A 17,014-nucleotide genomic window follows, 5' to 3' on the forward strand; every position below is an offset into this window, starting at 1 on the left:
TTATCCATGCAGTCCTGCAGGTGCTGGTAGAAGGCATTTGTAAGTGATTCAGCGGCTTGAGTACTGTTTTCTGCGGCTCGGGGCCTTAAAGGAGACCACACTAGTCTTTAGAAGTGTGAAGTCGGCTTTGAGAAGTTCTTTACTGTGGTCTTTTTTATTTCAGGTGGGGGTGGGATGAAGACCTCCAGTGAGATTAGTTTGTGATCTGATCTCACCAGTGAGGGGTATACTTCCGGTGTTGAACATTGTGCTCCCATGTTCGTGATGATGAGATCAAGTATGTTTTCTCCTCTTGTGGGGATGGTGACTAGTTGTTCCATGGCATTTGAGTTTATGAATTCCAGGAACTTTTGGGCTAGGGTGTTCGGGCTTGAGTAGTGTTCCCAGTCTATATTAGGGTAATTGAAGTCACCTAGTATGATGGTGTTTGGTGATACATTTATCCCCTCTAGTGTTTTCAGGAAGTTATTACTTTATTAATAGATCAGTCATATGTTGCAAGATGGAAAGATTACTGGAAACTAATTAGTATTCACTTCATGAAAATCTCTTTAATACATAAAAATATTATTGTAAATAACCCCATGTTATGGTTACTAAAAGAATTTTGTACTTCATCCATTACACCAAAATATATAGTTAGTTACCCATTAAACATTATTATCAGTTATCGTAATTTTATATTCATGCATCCTAAGTATAAGGAATGGAATTTTATTCTATTCCCTATAATGTATACACAGGGTATGCTTTTGTCAACCACCTCTGAAAGAACTCTTTTAGTCACAGAGAATGATCTAAAGTATTGGTATCAGTTGCTGTCTGATAATAAAGTAAAACATTTAGACTTCTTAAAGCAAGAATTTGATTTGAGAGAAACATGTTGGTTAGAAATTCAGACTTTTAGACAACATCTTATTAATAAAATTGATTTAATGTCTTTAACAGTTAAAGAATCTGTTCCAATACTGATTGATTACTTGATATTAAATTTACAACATAGCGTTTCTGATAAAGGTAAGCTCTCATACATACATAAAATTATCAGAGAAGAAACTCATTACAGTTCAGATACTTACTGGAATTATTTCATTTCCATTAATGGTGAATCACCAAAACAACAAGATAAACAATATATATTAGAATCTGCTTATAAAACTACTTCTTCCATTAATTGGAGACTTTTTACTTGGAAATTTTTACATAGATCCTTCTATACACCTTTAATGATGAATAAAATAAATAATAAAGACAACTTATGTAAAAGATGTAATGTAGAAATAAATGCTGATTGGGCACATATGTTTTATGACTGCATAAAATTGAAAGAATATTGGAAGTTAATCAATGATTTTTTGCAGGCCCTTTTCACAGATAATTTCATTGTTTCTAAATCACTTATATTATTTAACACACCTGTTCCTAAAAGTGTTAAAAAAGTTAAACTTCCCTTATTATGGTCTATTCTAGCAGTGGCTAGAAAAATAATAACCAGAAATTGGATTTCAGATACCCCTCCTTCATTTAATGAATTTAAAAAAGTTATGACTGAAGTGTGTCATATGGAATTGATGACAATAAAATCAAGAACTACTAGAAAAACGATTCCAAGATGGCTGCTGACTAGATTGGTCCCTACTCTCTGAGCTCCTCACAGCTAATTAACCTTTAGTAATTTTTATAACTTTATATCAAACTTTTTCCTCAGTTTTTTTTCAAAAAACATTTTTTAAATCTTTTTCTACGTATTTGGATTATTTTTGGCTTGGAATTTCTTATCCTGGGACTTATTTTACCTCAGAACAACTCTGATATTACATCTGCTGGGCCACCTCCTGCTTCAGGCTATTCCTGGATCCTGACATCCTGTCAAGTGCACTTCATTCCTGGTCATGGCTACAAAATCTGACTCCATGGAGACTCAACCTACAAAGGCCAAATTTTCTTCAATGCTCTCTCCTGAAAAAGACTCCAGTTCAAAAAGATTAAGGACATCCAAACAAACTACTGAAACTTCTAAAGTAAGTAATAAAGACTTAATTGACTCAAACTTTCACTTAGAGGAATTAAAAGTAGCATTAAAGCCTATCCAAAGTGCCATCCAAAACTTTTCAGAACAGTTTGCAGATTTTAGTAAAACTTTAAAACAAATAAATGACAGAATGGATATGATAGAAAATAGAAATACAGCTCTAGAGATAAAAACTGATACATTGGAAACTGTTCTTAAATCTAAAGATAAAATTATTTCTGATATACAAACTAAGCTGCTGGATTTGGAAGCCAGAAGTAGAAGAAATAATATCATTATCCGTGGCTTGCCAGAATCTTATGACAATAAAAATTTATTATCTGTGACTAAAGACATTTTTGAAGCACTGTTAAACTGTGAAACATCCTCAAAGCCTATAATTGTAGAGCGAGCACATAGAGCTTTACGTTCCAGACAAGATTCTTCTTCACCAAGGATTATCTATACTAAATTACTAAACTTTCAAGACACTTTCCAAATACTGGAGACAGCTAAAAGTAAAAAACAATTTATATGGAAATCTCACAAACTGTCATTTTCCCAAGATCTTCCTTCTCAAATAAAAGTAAACAGACAAAAACTTGCACCTTATTGTGCTGACTTGATAAAAAGAGGAATAAGATTTCGTATGGCTTATCCAGATACTTTGTCTTTTATAGTTAATGAAAAAAGATTTGTGTGTTCTGAACCAAAAGAGGCTAAAGACATTTTTGTTAAAACATTTAAAAAGCTTCCAGACAATGTGTCATAATATGTTACTCTGAATGAGTTTTAAATGTGATATATTACAGTCATATTTCATGTTTTAGAACACATATGTCTGTTATTATCTAACTTTATTTTTCCTTTTTCCCTAAATATGTTAAACGGAATGGAGATATTTTTTTACTTGTGATTAACAAGGATTAATATACCTTAGATGCATATGTTTTGCAGTCATGTGAAATGTGGTCATGTTTTTTTTTTTTTTTTAGCTGCCATATAGCTATTTTCTCATTATTCACGAAGAAAATTCAGTTTCTTTTTAGTTTGTGTTAAAAAGTTCCCCTTGCAGTTGTGCGGTTGTTGGAGGGAGAATTTTGCGCATCTCGAGACCTCCTGAAGAGAAAATCTTCTCCTGAAGCATCAGATGCATCTGTATTGCAGCACGCACCTTCTAGGAAAGCTCGGAAGATGTGGGTGACGTCATCATTCACTGCGGACAGCTGATAGCGCCACATATGTAGTGGTGTGTATTGTAAAGGACTAGTAAGCGGTGAAAAAGTATTTTATTTCTATTTAAACACTGATAGAAGTATTATAAAGATGCGATGTGCATTTTTTACTTCAGCGGAGGTTATTTTCATTTCTTTATAATGTTTATCCACATTTTCCGTTTTAACTCACCAATCTGAGTAAAGGCACTCAGTGTCAAATGCGGGCATATGTTCAACCATTAAGACAGGTTAGTCCTATTGTTTACAGCCACGCAAGAGTGGATTAACAAACATAAGCATTTTAAAGTTATAGTAGTATTAAATAATACATTTTTACTTCATTGCCTGCTTGTTTGTTTAGTAGTTTGATATATTTTAATAAATATATTGTGGGGAGAATGTGCATTTAAGTTATGATTAAGAAACTATTGCACTCAGTTGAAATTTAGATAGGTTTGAATCTGAGCTTGTTGGCTATAATATACATGTTATGAATGACTTGATTGAATGTCTTAGATCTTGCTTATTTTGTTTTGGCTTGGCAAGGGTTATACAGAAGAAATATATTTCGTGTGTGAAATATTTAATATTCTGTTGCCATGTTACTTTCTTATATTTTAAAAAGGGCAGTTTAACCTTATATAAAGTAGATTTAATGTCACTAATATTTTAAAACAAATCTTTCAAAATATATAAATTTGCAACAGTTTTCAAGAGACTAGGTATTGTTCAGTGTTTTTGTTTGTGTCCATATTTTGTCACTAGATGGCGACAAAGTACATGCATTATATAGTAGAATACTGAGAGATATTACTAATACCAACAGTCTTGGCAGTTAATTTTTATTTATATGGGTTTGAATCATAAAATCTAAGTCTCATAGAGAAAATACTTGCCACATTAGAAGTAATTTGAAACGAATATACTCTAATTTCAAACATGTCTTGTATTAGCTATTCTCTAAATGAATACTGACAAAGTCATTGCAGTTAATTATATGAATATAGGTAATTGTGTTAGCTTGTTTTGTTTTACTCTATTTATAGTTATCTTTTTATATATAATTAAGATACCAGCTTATATATGATATATTTACAGATACTTTCTCATAAGTTTATTAATATATACAGTAATGTGATTATATTAGTCTTTTAATAGTAACATATGTTATTTTAAATTTGTTTGATTCTTATCATAAATATTCATTATACTGATATGTTAAATACTTGAGGAAATTCATTTATCACTATATAGTTTTTATCTAAAAATAGGAGCTTGTAGTTAATTATATTAAGTAGGGATTGAATATGTTGGACATCTTGAATTTAGTTTGTATTGTAAATAGGTTTAGTAATGTATTACTAATTTTAATTTTTGTTAGGTTAATATTGAGTATTCTCTATACAAATTTCATACTTTTACGATCTCAAATTTCACCATTTAATTTATTTACATTCCATCTTCCTTTATCATTAGGTGTTTGGTGGGTAGGCACTAGGGTTAGGATAAAGGTTATGAATAAATCTCATAATACTTTTGATATTATTTTTCTTTTACAGGAGATTTTTACTAATGTGATGTCTTTTTTAAATACTGTTCATTTAAAATCTGTTTTTTTTAGCTTTTTCAAATGTACTGATTTAATTGTGGTTTGGACTCTAATCTGTGGTTTCTGGGCAGTATCAATAATAATGGGAAGATTAGAATATGCCATTTGACTTAATACTAGATTCCTGGAACGTTAGAGGTATTCAAGACAAAGCAAAAAAGTCATTATTGTTCCATTTGATTTTCAAGTCACAAGCCAATATTTGTTTTATTCAGGAATCACATATCCCTCGTCTTGATTGGAATAAAGAGAGTAACAAAAAATGGATCAGGAAGATTGTAGCTTCAGGGGATTCATCAAATTCCAGAGGAGTAGCAATAATTATTAAGCAAAAATTTTTGGGGAACATAATAGATGAGAAATTTGATAATGATGGTAGATGGTGTTTATTTACTACTTCCATTCAGGGTCTTGATAAACCTCTTTTAGTTTTAAACTTATATGGCCCATGTAACTCACAACATTTGTTTATTTTAAAGATTCATAAAATTCTCACATCATATAAAGACCACTATATTATAATAGGTGGGGATTGGAATGCAGTAATAAACCCAGAAATTGATCGTTCTCGCTCTGTTGTCCCCAACAACTATCAATCAACTATGGCTCTTAATGATTTGATGGAAGACTATAGTTTAATGGACCCAATACATACTGTTAAATTCCCAAATAGAAGTGATATTTATACATACTACTCTAAATGTTACCATTCATGGTCCAGATTGGATTTTTTTCTAATTTCTGATTCTATCTCAAAATATATTTTAGATTTTAATATTGAACCTAGATTCTTTTCTGATCACTCAAGAATTTTGCTAAATCTAAACATAAATAATAATACTAAAAATAAATGCAATATGAACAAATGGTCTTTAAATAACAATTTATTACAAAATGAAGAAATTTGTAAACAATGTTCTGAAATTTTACATGAAATGGAGATCAATTTGGAAACATCAGATATCCCCTATGACATACAATGGGCAGCTTGTAAAGCGAGATTAAGAGGCTTATTTATCAGTAAAGCGACCTATTTTAAAAAACTTTACTCTAAGAAAGAGGAGTTTTTAAAATCTAGAATTCTATCCCTGGAAAAACAACTTAGAACAAAATATGATTATTCTATAGAAAAACAAATTCTCGAAGATCAAAAAGATTTAATTTTACTTCATCAACATAATCTATCTTTAGTTGAACAAAAATTACTGGCTTCATACTCAGAATGGGCTCAGGTTCCCTCTAAACTACTAGCTAGAATTATTACAATTAACGTTAATAGACCTAAATTAGCATCTTTGTCTTATAACAATAGATTATATAACACAGATGAAGAAATTATCTAACTTTTTACTATTCTTTTTACTGATCTATATTCAAATTCTCCTAATGCTGGTAATGAGAACAATATAGAAACCTTCCTAAATTCTCTGCAATTTCCTAAACTAAATGATACCCAACAAAGCTTACTTTCAGCACCTATATCCTTACAAGAAATCTCAGATTCAATTGACAATCTTAAATCAGCTAAATCTCCTGGCCCGGATGGATTCACTCCGGAATTTTTCAAAACCTTCAAAATGGTAATTCTTCCCTTTCTTTTCAAGGTATATAACTATATAAGACTCAATGACATCTCAGATATTCATTGGAATACTTCTAAAACTATCTTAATTTTGAAAAGTAATAAAGAAAAATCTGATCCAGCTAACTATAGACCCATTTCTTTAATAAATATAGATATTAAGATTCTATCATCTATCTTAGCTAATAGATTGAAAAAAAATTTACCCTCAATTATCTCTAAAGATCAAGTCTGGTTTCATGTCTCGCAGACATGCTTGGGACAACACATTGTCCTTAGAGTCTATCATTCACCTTATTAAAAAAGATGCAAACCCATTATATGCACTGATCATGGATGCATCAAATGCTTTTGACAGAGTCTCTTGGAATTTTCTTTTTCAGACCATGTCTTGTTTTAATATTCCTTCATTCTTCTTAAACTTCATTAAAATATTATACAAAGACATGTATACTAGACTCTACATTAATGGTCATTTTTCATCTCCTATAAAGATCACTAGAGGAACAAGACAGGGATGTCCACTATCTCCTTTTCTCTTTAATATTTATTTAGAACCTTTATTGTTATATATTATTCAAAATACTTTTCACAATGTCCCTAGAATACTTAATACCAAAATTTATTTCTCAGCCTTTGCTGATGATCTAATAATTTACTTTCAAACTCCTATTTCTGACTATAGAAAAATAACTAACTCTATTAATTACTTCTCTTCAGTTTCGAATTATCTTTTAAACTCTTCCAAAACTTATATATTTCCTTTAAATCATTTGGTACATAATACATGTCTGTTTTCGGACCATCAGTTCCAGTTTACTTATAATATAAAATACTTAGGTATCAACATAGAGCACAATAATAAATCATCTTTTCAAAATAATATATATAAAATTTGGAATTTGATGTTATCTGATATAAACAGATGGCAGCTTCTGAATCTCTCGCTTTTATCAAAAGCTGCGATAATTAAAATGAATATTTTGCCTAAATTCCTTTATCAATTTATCCGATCAGATAATTCCGAAATCTTTCTTTGACTATGTAAACAAGACATTGGCTAAATTTTTATGGTTCCCCAAATCTGTCAGAATTTCATATTCCAGACTATCAGTTTCTAAGGACAAAGGATGTCTGGGTCTTCCTAACTTGTATCTCTATTATCTGATAGTTTCATCCAACAAACTCTTCACCATATCTAATTTCAAAAATATTACTCATATAAATCACTCTTTATGGATGGAATTATGGTATAAATACATCATTTCTAAAAATATAAATCCAGAAGCTCTTCCCTTTATCTCTTTGGACAACATTTATACCAAAAATGTATCCATCTTTATTAAGCAAAAAATCAATGCCTTTCAATCTTTACTAAAAATGTGCAATTTAGATAAGATCTCTCATTATATACAACCAATTCATCTAAACCCAAATATAATGATTGATAATAAACCTTTTGATTTAACAAAATATCCTCTTATAAAAAATCTAAAAATTGGAGACATCTTGAAGCATCTTGACCTTCCTTTACCTGTTTGGTGTGGGTCATTGAAAGTTAATTGGAACTATTCACCCGTTCTTCGTCAATTAAGACAAATAATCAAAAGTAAGTTTTTATGTATAGACCCAACAGAACTTCAAATGAATAATCTCAACACAATTATCAAAATGATATCTTCATCAGATAAAATGCTCTCAAATTCCTACAAGTTGATAAAGAGCTTAACGATAGTAAACAACTATCTTTTATCTAATACATGGCTGAATTATAATTATAAGATTTCTGAGTCTCAAAAACTTTTGGCTATCAGACATACAAAGGAATTTATCCCTTTTAAAAAACTATTATATACGCAATTAATGATTTATAATGATGTCTATTATACCCCTTATAAATTAAATAAATTCAATCCAAACAAATCTTCATCATGCCCTTGTTGCTATCATCCCCAAGCTGATATACTTCATATTCTGTGGTATTGTCATTTTTCTCATAGATTATGGACTTCTCTGAAAGTCAGACTACAAAGAATGGGATACCATAAATCTACGCTGTCCTGGGAATTTGCTATTCTTCATATTCCTTTAACCCATCTACCAAAATTAGACACTCATGTTATCATTTTTATTTGCTCTTTATTAAAACTTTACATTACACAAAATTGGCTTGATCGCACCAAACTAAATTGGGTAACCTTTCAAAAAATGGCTTATTCATATATTGATGCACAAGGGAACATAGTTAGAAGTCCAAATAAAAAGGCATTAAAGAATCTGGTATTAGAAAAAGTGTTAAATATTATCAATAGTTAATGTCATCACATTGAGTATTGTTTCATGATGGTATTTTTCTTACAGTGTTTTTTTTTCTTTTTTTCCTTTCTTTTTATCTGTTCAGGATACCTAACTTGTATATAGTGTATATATTTAGTAATGTTTTATTATTATTGTTATATGTAAACTCTCCTGAATGATTGTCTTTTAGTTATGAGTTGAAATATTCTTATTCAATTCTACTTACATGTACAAAACTCCTAAATGTCTGTTTTATAAAATAAATAAAAATTTATTGAAAAAAAAAAAAGAACTACTAGAAAAACATCTTATTATATTATATGGGATACTTTACAAAACCTGTTAAAAAAAATCTTAGTTTCAATAGCATGACATTATAGTTTAATCAATTGATTTGATTTGTAGTGGATGTCTTTGTAAATACTTTGGTTATTTTATTGAATGTTATAACTATTTCTATTTTAATTGCTTGTATAAAATTGTTATCAAACTCAAATTCGACATCCACATTAATCAAACTATTAAGACCGTTAACAAGAAACTGGGGTCACTATATAGAATCAAATCCTTTCTAACACCAATTGCAAAAGTAACCATTGCCCGCTCGCATTTACTCTCTACCCTTCTATACGCCTCCCCAATGTTTACCAACCTTAATAAATCTGACCTAAATAAACTATCCTGCTCCTACAATCATATAGCCAGATTTGCAACTGGTAAACCATACAGAACCCATCATTGTATTAACCTAAAATACCTCGGCTGGTTAGAACTCCCAAACCTTCTCCAGCAGAACCAACTCATTGAGGCATTCAAAATACTCAAACACCCCGAAAAGTCTCCAGCACTGGAGAACTTAATCATACCATACATCAATCTAAATAGCCTTCGGTCTTCGTGCAGGACACTTATTCAAACAGTTAAATCCTGTAACTCTGGAGGCGATGCTCTATTTGACAATGCCATTGGTAAGATATGGAACTCCCTCCATCCCAGTATCACCACCATTACCTCCCTACCCCACTTAAAAAAAAGTCTAACCCACCATTTCCAGTCTCCCTGGCTTTGCCAATGCTCATATCCAGATTAACTTCTTCCTAAAAGCTTACTTCTTTTCCCCTCTATCAAGCAATCTCCTTCTTTTGTACCCTCCGTGACCTTCTCTCTCACCCCCTTAAGATTTTTTTTTCTCTTTCTTCTTTCTTCTTTTTTCTACCTAACACTCTTCTTACACCTGTTAAATGATGACTACCTAGAATAAGTATAATTTACGCTGTTGTTTGTGTCTATTTGGTTTAACAATGATGTCTTGTCTATGAATGCTATCCAGCAGATACATTTCTTTATTTTTTTATTTAATTACATATATGATATGCCCTTTTTCTCTAACTTTGTTTGTTACTACAATAAGTATTAATATGTATCTATGTAACTTGTATGTAATTTACTGTAAAGTGGAGCTTTTCTCCCTGGGCCTCCGCTGAAAATGGACATATATCCAGTCGGATTCTCCCGGTCAACAAATGTAAAATAAATAAATAAATAAATTTTATATGTTAAAAACAATAAACTTGTTTTAAAAAAAAAAAGAAATAAATGCACTCTGCTCCTACTCTCACCAGAATTAGAATATGAGCACAGATTCCAAGCTGTCACATATAAAACAGTTATTAGGCTTTCTGGTGATCAGCAGTCTCCAGCAAATAATGTAACTGCACTCCTTCTGTCACCAGGAGAAACCAGAAGCACTAAGCCCAAGATGACTACTGAGAGGCAGAATGTGGGCTCTACAATAACTGGTGGTCTTGCAATAGATGCTTAAAGGTAAGATGAAAAAAAAGGTTTATCCTAAACACTGCAGTGTGCACTAAGGAGTTAGATATGAAAGTGGGTAACTTAAGCTTTAGCTGTCTAAAAAGCTAAGTTTTAGTGGAGAGGCACTATTTTTAAAAGAGCAAGATAGATTGAAAGGGGATGGGCCATACCTCTTAACCTCTTAGAGAAAGAAATCTGGACAAAGGCATAAATAAAAGTGGGACAAACTTATTAAGTTCAGTTTATCCAAATCCAGCTCCAGGCAAGTGACAAGTGGAGTACCTCAGGGTTCAGTCCTGGGACTGCTCTTGTTTGGCATCTACTTCTTTGAAGTACAGGCCAACACTGAGGGACTCTGCCTAGCAAAGTTCACAGATGACTGCAAATTGGGAGCCATTATTGAATCCCCAAATGATGTGGATATTCTACAAAAGGGCCTTACAGAAACAGATGCTTGGTGCCAGAGCCATGGGGTTAAGATCAATGCCAAGAAATCCCCTTTGGGAAAAGACATGTACCCATGAATTACCACATAGGTGGCAGTACACTAAACACCAAAAGTGTGATAAGAGACTTAGGGACACAGGTGGACAGTGGTCTCACCTTAGATAACCACATCGCCACAATAGTCAGGAAATCCTTCTATGTGGTACACCTCATCACTAAGGGCTTTTCATCCAGAAAAAAGGAGGTCATTGTCCCACTGTACTCATCCCTCATTAGACCCATTATAAAATACAATGCCCCATTTGGTATGTATCTCTCAAGACATCTGCAACAACTGGAAAGGCCACAGAAATACCTCACTAAAAGAATCACAGGCCTAAAGCAGATGCGCTATGCTGACCATCTAAAAAACACCAGCTATACTCTGTTACAAATTGTCTACTCAGAGGCGATCTCTGCTTAACATACAAGGCCATGTCAAACCCAGAGCTGTTGGACATGCTACACTTAATGAAATCCCAATCCCTCAGAGCCACATGCTCCAGGGATCTAAACCTTGTCATCACAATGAACAAAACATGATGGAGGGATAGGTTCCTGACACATGGACTCCCCAGACTCTGAAATAGACTGCCCATACATGTCAAGCAGAGTGCTTCCTTGGCCCTCTTCAAAAGGAACCTTGATGATTGGATGGGAGATAGGAAATTCACCCCTGGGAACACATCAGTCACCCTGCTAGACAGGGGTCCACTGATGTAAATACCATGGGAAGAAATAGCTAGGGAACTGTTATGGCTAGGCGTGTATAGGCCCTAAGGTCAAAAGCCTAGTACCAACCTATGAACCTGTGAATATTGCTCTTACAAACTTAGAAAGTTGATAGAATAAAAGGTTTTGCATTAGCATGAATTTTCTGAAGGGTATAAAGTCTAAAGTCTGAAACTCAAATCTTTGTCATTTTTTCCAAATTCAATATTTAATGATTTGCCACTAATTTGCCAGAAAACCATATTTTTTAAAAAACAGACCTAAAATATGAGACAAAAATCTGAACATTCTGTGAAAATCTGTACATTTGAGAGGTATGGGGTGGGCACCTTTATTTTCTTGTACTATGGAACAGAGTAGGATGGACAATACATTTAAATAGTTGAAGGGGAGTGATTTCACAAAATGATTATCTTGTGCTAAGTCACACCAGCAGTGAAACAAGAGAGGGAACAAGATATCTGGTCAAATTAACATAAGGGCAGGCAACTAAAAAGACAGTCGTGTTTAAGAACACAGCAGTAACAGTGTGGAAGGGTGGGAGAAAATTCTGTCACAAGAGACACAGCTGGGACCTCTTTTCAAGTTTTAATATGCAGTTAAAAGCAGAATACAAGTAAAACACAGCGTAAAGAAAACAAACCACAGTGTACAAAATAGAAAAAGACAATAAAGTTATACAAAATACAAGAAATAAAAAGCAAACTAACCTTTCCCTCACAGCAAGCTGTGGTAGAATTTGGGTGAGCCTTTCCAGCTCTGAAATCTCTTTCTACATGAACAACAGCACATGAAGACATGCACATCTTTGCTGTTCCTGTCCTTCATCATTTAATAATTATTATACATACTTCAGCATTTTACCATCTGTGTTCTGCCTAGTACAAAATCCTGCTCCAAGCATCATCACTTAATAGGTTCATGGATGTTTACTAGGTGTGCTGTTCAGAAGACCACTGGGAAGCCTAGCCCATTTTCCCATTTACCCTAGAGAGCTGTCTGATTATGACATTAGTAGGCAAATGGAGGCTGAGAGATCCAAACCATGAGCTACAGGAAAACAGGTCATAGCCTTAATCGTCTGCACTTAATTGCCTGACAGCGATGACATCTTTCTATCAGGTGCTGTAGTTTGCTAGCATTAACAACTATCCAGAGGGTTACATTGCCCTAAAGTCTAAGCTTATCAGTACGTAACTGAGACCAGTCAAGTGGTCTGACAAGACTGACAGCTTGTGATCCTGTGGTCCTAAGTGGTCATTGTCTCTGGGGAAGGGGTATGAAACTCCCCACATCAGAGAACAACAGCTAAAATGTCACATGTATGATGATCACCCTTGGTCACATGACAAGGAGCCAAGTGTCTGATTTGCAACTGTCATCATTGCTAGGAATATTAACACTGCTAGCGTAGCTTTCTTTAATATAATAATCAAAGTAGTCAGTCTGGTTATTTGTCTGAACTGGCAGTTATTGGCGCTTGTCTGGTATGCCTTCTGTTATTAAATATATTATAAAAAGAAGGCAGAATTGTAGCTCTGCTTCCCAAATGACTCATTATATCTGAAACATGTGTCTGTGAAATCATGGAATGTATGCTTAAATGAATACTGGTCTAATATTGTACTTGTTATATAGCTGAAAAGGTGCTATTCTGCAACTGAGGGAAAGGCATTCTTAGCCCATGTTCTCTGCTAAATCTAATTTCAAGATTAAAAAAATTGTTTTTAAGATTTTTATTAGTCATAGTGTCTGTTAAATGATGAGAAGTTTTCAAAATTCAAATGAATTCTGGTAATTGAAGAAGTTTAACTTACACTGTTCTGATGCTGAACAGAAACCGTTAATATTTATATGCACTGGTGGTGTACAAATACACCGCATTGTTAATGATGTATTTGTGTGTTACTTTGTTGTACTACTTACATAGATATTGTTGTGCTCATATTTTGTCTTGCCTTGTTTGCCACACATTAGGTAACTGATCTAAAGGCTCAAAAATGCATTTTGTTCATTTTACTCTTGTTACAAGTGACAACAGACAACATTTATGAAGAGAAAGCACAAACCATACCCGCCTTGTAAAACGGAGGCATAAATAGCAAACATGTTACAGAATTTGCATTCTACCCCTTTCACTGACTACTTCGGTGAAACTGGTGCTGCAAGGAACTCTATTCCTTCTCTTTCTGGAATCACTAGGGTTGGGAGGGTGGCTTGTCTCACAAGGCATAATTGGCTAGGCTTAAAATGGCTTGCAAGGTCAGTTAGCTTAGGACTAATCTATGAACATAATCTATAAGTGAAGAGATAACATTGTGCCATCTACATCCCGCCACTCTCAAGACAAAAAGAGGTTGAGACCACAGGCCTAATTTGTACCAAAACTCATTTTTCATTGATTCCAGCTGCTTTGTCCATTCCTTATCTCGCTGACTTGTGTTTTTTTCTGTAACAGAGACATCAGTGGAAACCAACCAGTACTCAACTTACGGCACAGACAGTGTGTGAAAGAGGGTCTGAGCCAAAGGTGCCATTATGATGGATGAAGGCTCAGTGCTGCTACATAGCACAAACAGTGCAAGTGAGGCAGAGTTTACCAAACAGGAACCAGAACTGCTACCTGCTAAGAGAAAGTACTGATCTCAACAAGGCTCTGACTATTCATAGGACTGTTAGAAATTTCAAGGAAATTGAGTCTGTTGACCATTCATACCTTGCCAGTAGCCACCTTTAGGCCATGCCTCCTTTTCCTAGCAGTCTAGACAGGCTAAGCCAGTTAGGCTGGAGGGGAATTTGTGGGTATCTGTCCAATCATCTAGGTTCCACGTGGACTATAATAGTGTATTACACTGCAGGGCAGTCTGTTACAGAGGTGGGGGTGGAGTTACATGATGAATTTTTCTGCCTGTCTGTCTGTCCATGACATTTTAGTTTTCAGTTGGTGAAGATTTAGGTCCCATATTCTAGTATTTGTGGAACTATTAGACTTGAGGTGATAAAGGAGATACAGGACCACTGGGGTTGTAATGGCTCAGAAGACGAGGTGTAGGTTTCTTTCAAGAATCTATAAGATATAAAATAAAGGGTCAGTGTTTCCCATCTCTCTTGGTAGTGCAGAGTTTTTAAGCCTACAGTCTTCTTAGTTAGGAATCTCTGAGGTAATTCTACTTGTTGGATCTCTCTAAAGAGGTACATCTCAAAGGAGACACTGTAATGAAAACATGGACTAAACAGTGCTGAATATTACAGAACAATGGCCTATTTAGATCTGGATGATATTATCTTGGGAATTTGTTGCTCTAAGTAGAAGGATTTTCTCACTACAATTAACATTGCTAAGTACGTTGACTTTGTTTGACTTGACTGTTCATTTTTCTTCTTTAAGTTTGTCTTGTCAAAACTATCTCATTGAAAGACTGCATAATCAATTGCTTTTACTAACCATGTTATTGCCACAGGATACAACGTATGTTGATACAAATACTCATGTTAGTTAATATGTAATGAGCTAATACTTTGCTTTCTGTATTTAGCGAAGTGAAATTGCAACTGACAGCTTAGTATTTACCACTGTTTCTAAGACAATCCTTTATTAAGTTTATTTATTCAAACATAATCTGCATGAATGACAAGGGCAGCTGCAGTGGTGCAGCAGTTAGCATTGCTGCCTCACAGCAGCAGGTTCACCGGTTCGATTCTTGGCTAGTGTGTCTTCTGTGTGGAGTCTTCATGCCATCCCTGTGGTTGTGTGGGCTTCCTCTCAAAGGCATGCTGTAGGTAGAATGGACATTCTAAATTGGGATTAGGTGTGTGTATGCCTCCTGTGGAAGGTTAGGCACTGTGTTGGCAACTCAGCAGAAGGTTATGCACTGAGATGGCACTCAGCACAGTAAAACTTTACTGCCAGTTGTTCTGCAGACTGTTGTTCTGCTGTGGCAACCCCTAACTGGGAAAAGAAGAAGAATTTGGATGAATGACTGCAAAACTACAAATTCAATCCCAGTTTAGCAACTGCATCTGTTATGGATAAGGGAACACATAAATGTCCCAATATGTATTTGTTCTGTCATTATTTGTAATCAAAACATAAGGGCTAGAATCTACTATGAGAATGTAATGCTAGGCTTCTTACGATCCTCACAGATCATTAACCTATTAAGTGCCTATGAACCTGTAAGTAGGTGCATATGCTAGCTAGCATTTTTGTAGTATCACAGAGCAAGCTGTAAACAGACTGTACACATCCCCGTAGACAATTTGTTGTATAATTTGCAAAGGGCATCACATTTAATTCTGAGACAAATGCAACAAACAAGAAATAAGGTTATTGATCACCATGCCATGTAGAATTCCATACATCTGGTTGAGTACATTCCTGATGGTTAGGTTACACAGAGTCCATCAATTTTCTGCAGATTTATAGGAAACCACTCTTGCATTAACAGAGCAGATTATTGTTAAATTGTGTCTGCATTAACAGAGCAGATTATTGTTAAATTGTGTCTGTCAGGTAAGGTGTTAGCTCTTTGCTTGTTGTTAAAACTGTGCTAGGTTCTTCCTTTATGATAAAAATGTAACCATTTACTCAGTGTAAATTCCTATACTGTATGTATCAAGCATATGTAGCATTAGCACTGAGTTACCCTACTATGAGTGGTGAATATGCTCAGTGTTAAAAAATAAAACAAAATTAGGAAAAAAAACAAGGAAGCAAACAGACAAATAATTAAACAATGCCTGTCTTAGAATGATTCAATCTGGAGAGAGGTACAAGTATTTAATGAATTTTCAACTTGAGCCTCATTTGGTATGCATCATACCCACTCACTAACCAACTCCAAATACTAACCTGTGTTGAGGTTTTCAGAAAAACACTGCCGAAGCCCCCTAAGTGAAGGAGTAAGGAATCCCAGAATGTACAGCAACAACTTCCCTTTCATCAAGCACTTAAGATCTATAGAGTCTGCATCTACAGATGGTAATGACTTGATAGTAGGTGACATCATCATTATGCTCAGTGATATCACTCTAATCAGGCTAGATAAGAATATGGGGACCGTTGGCTGTCTTTTGAAAGCCAGAATCTGGGACACTGTGAGGGCTCACATCCCTCATTTCTAGCAAATATTATTATGACTTTGCAGTGGATCATGTGGGGTGAATGACCTTATGCACTCTACCTAGAGACTGACAAAACTAAACCAGCTGCAGACAGGATTACTGAATTACTTTGTATGTGGAGTATTATGGTATGTTACCAC

At 34.1% G+C, this 17,014-nt stretch overlaps 1 protein-coding gene across 1 annotated transcript in view; it reads right to left on the reverse strand.

Moving 5' to 3' along the window:
- Positions 1–12,556, reverse strand: part of LOC122815071 (vomeronasal type-2 receptor 26-like) — a 114,460-nt gene extending 101,904 nt beyond the window's left edge. The window contains exon 1 of the mRNA XM_044087315.1: positions 12,461–12,556. Coding sequence (XP_043943250.1) covers positions 12,461–12,556 — 96 coding nt within the window. The remainder of the gene's footprint in view (positions 1–12,460) is intronic.
- Between the last annotated feature and the right edge of the window lie 4,458 nt (positions 12,557–17,014).

The sequence above is a fragment of the Protopterus annectens genome, chromosome 11.part0, assembly GCF_019279795.1.
Source record: "Protopterus annectens isolate FY-2018-M chromosome 11.part0, PAN1.0, whole genome shotgun sequence".
In the NCBI taxonomy this organism is placed as follows: Eukaryota; Metazoa; Chordata; order Ceratodontiformes; family Protopteridae; genus Protopterus; species Protopterus annectens.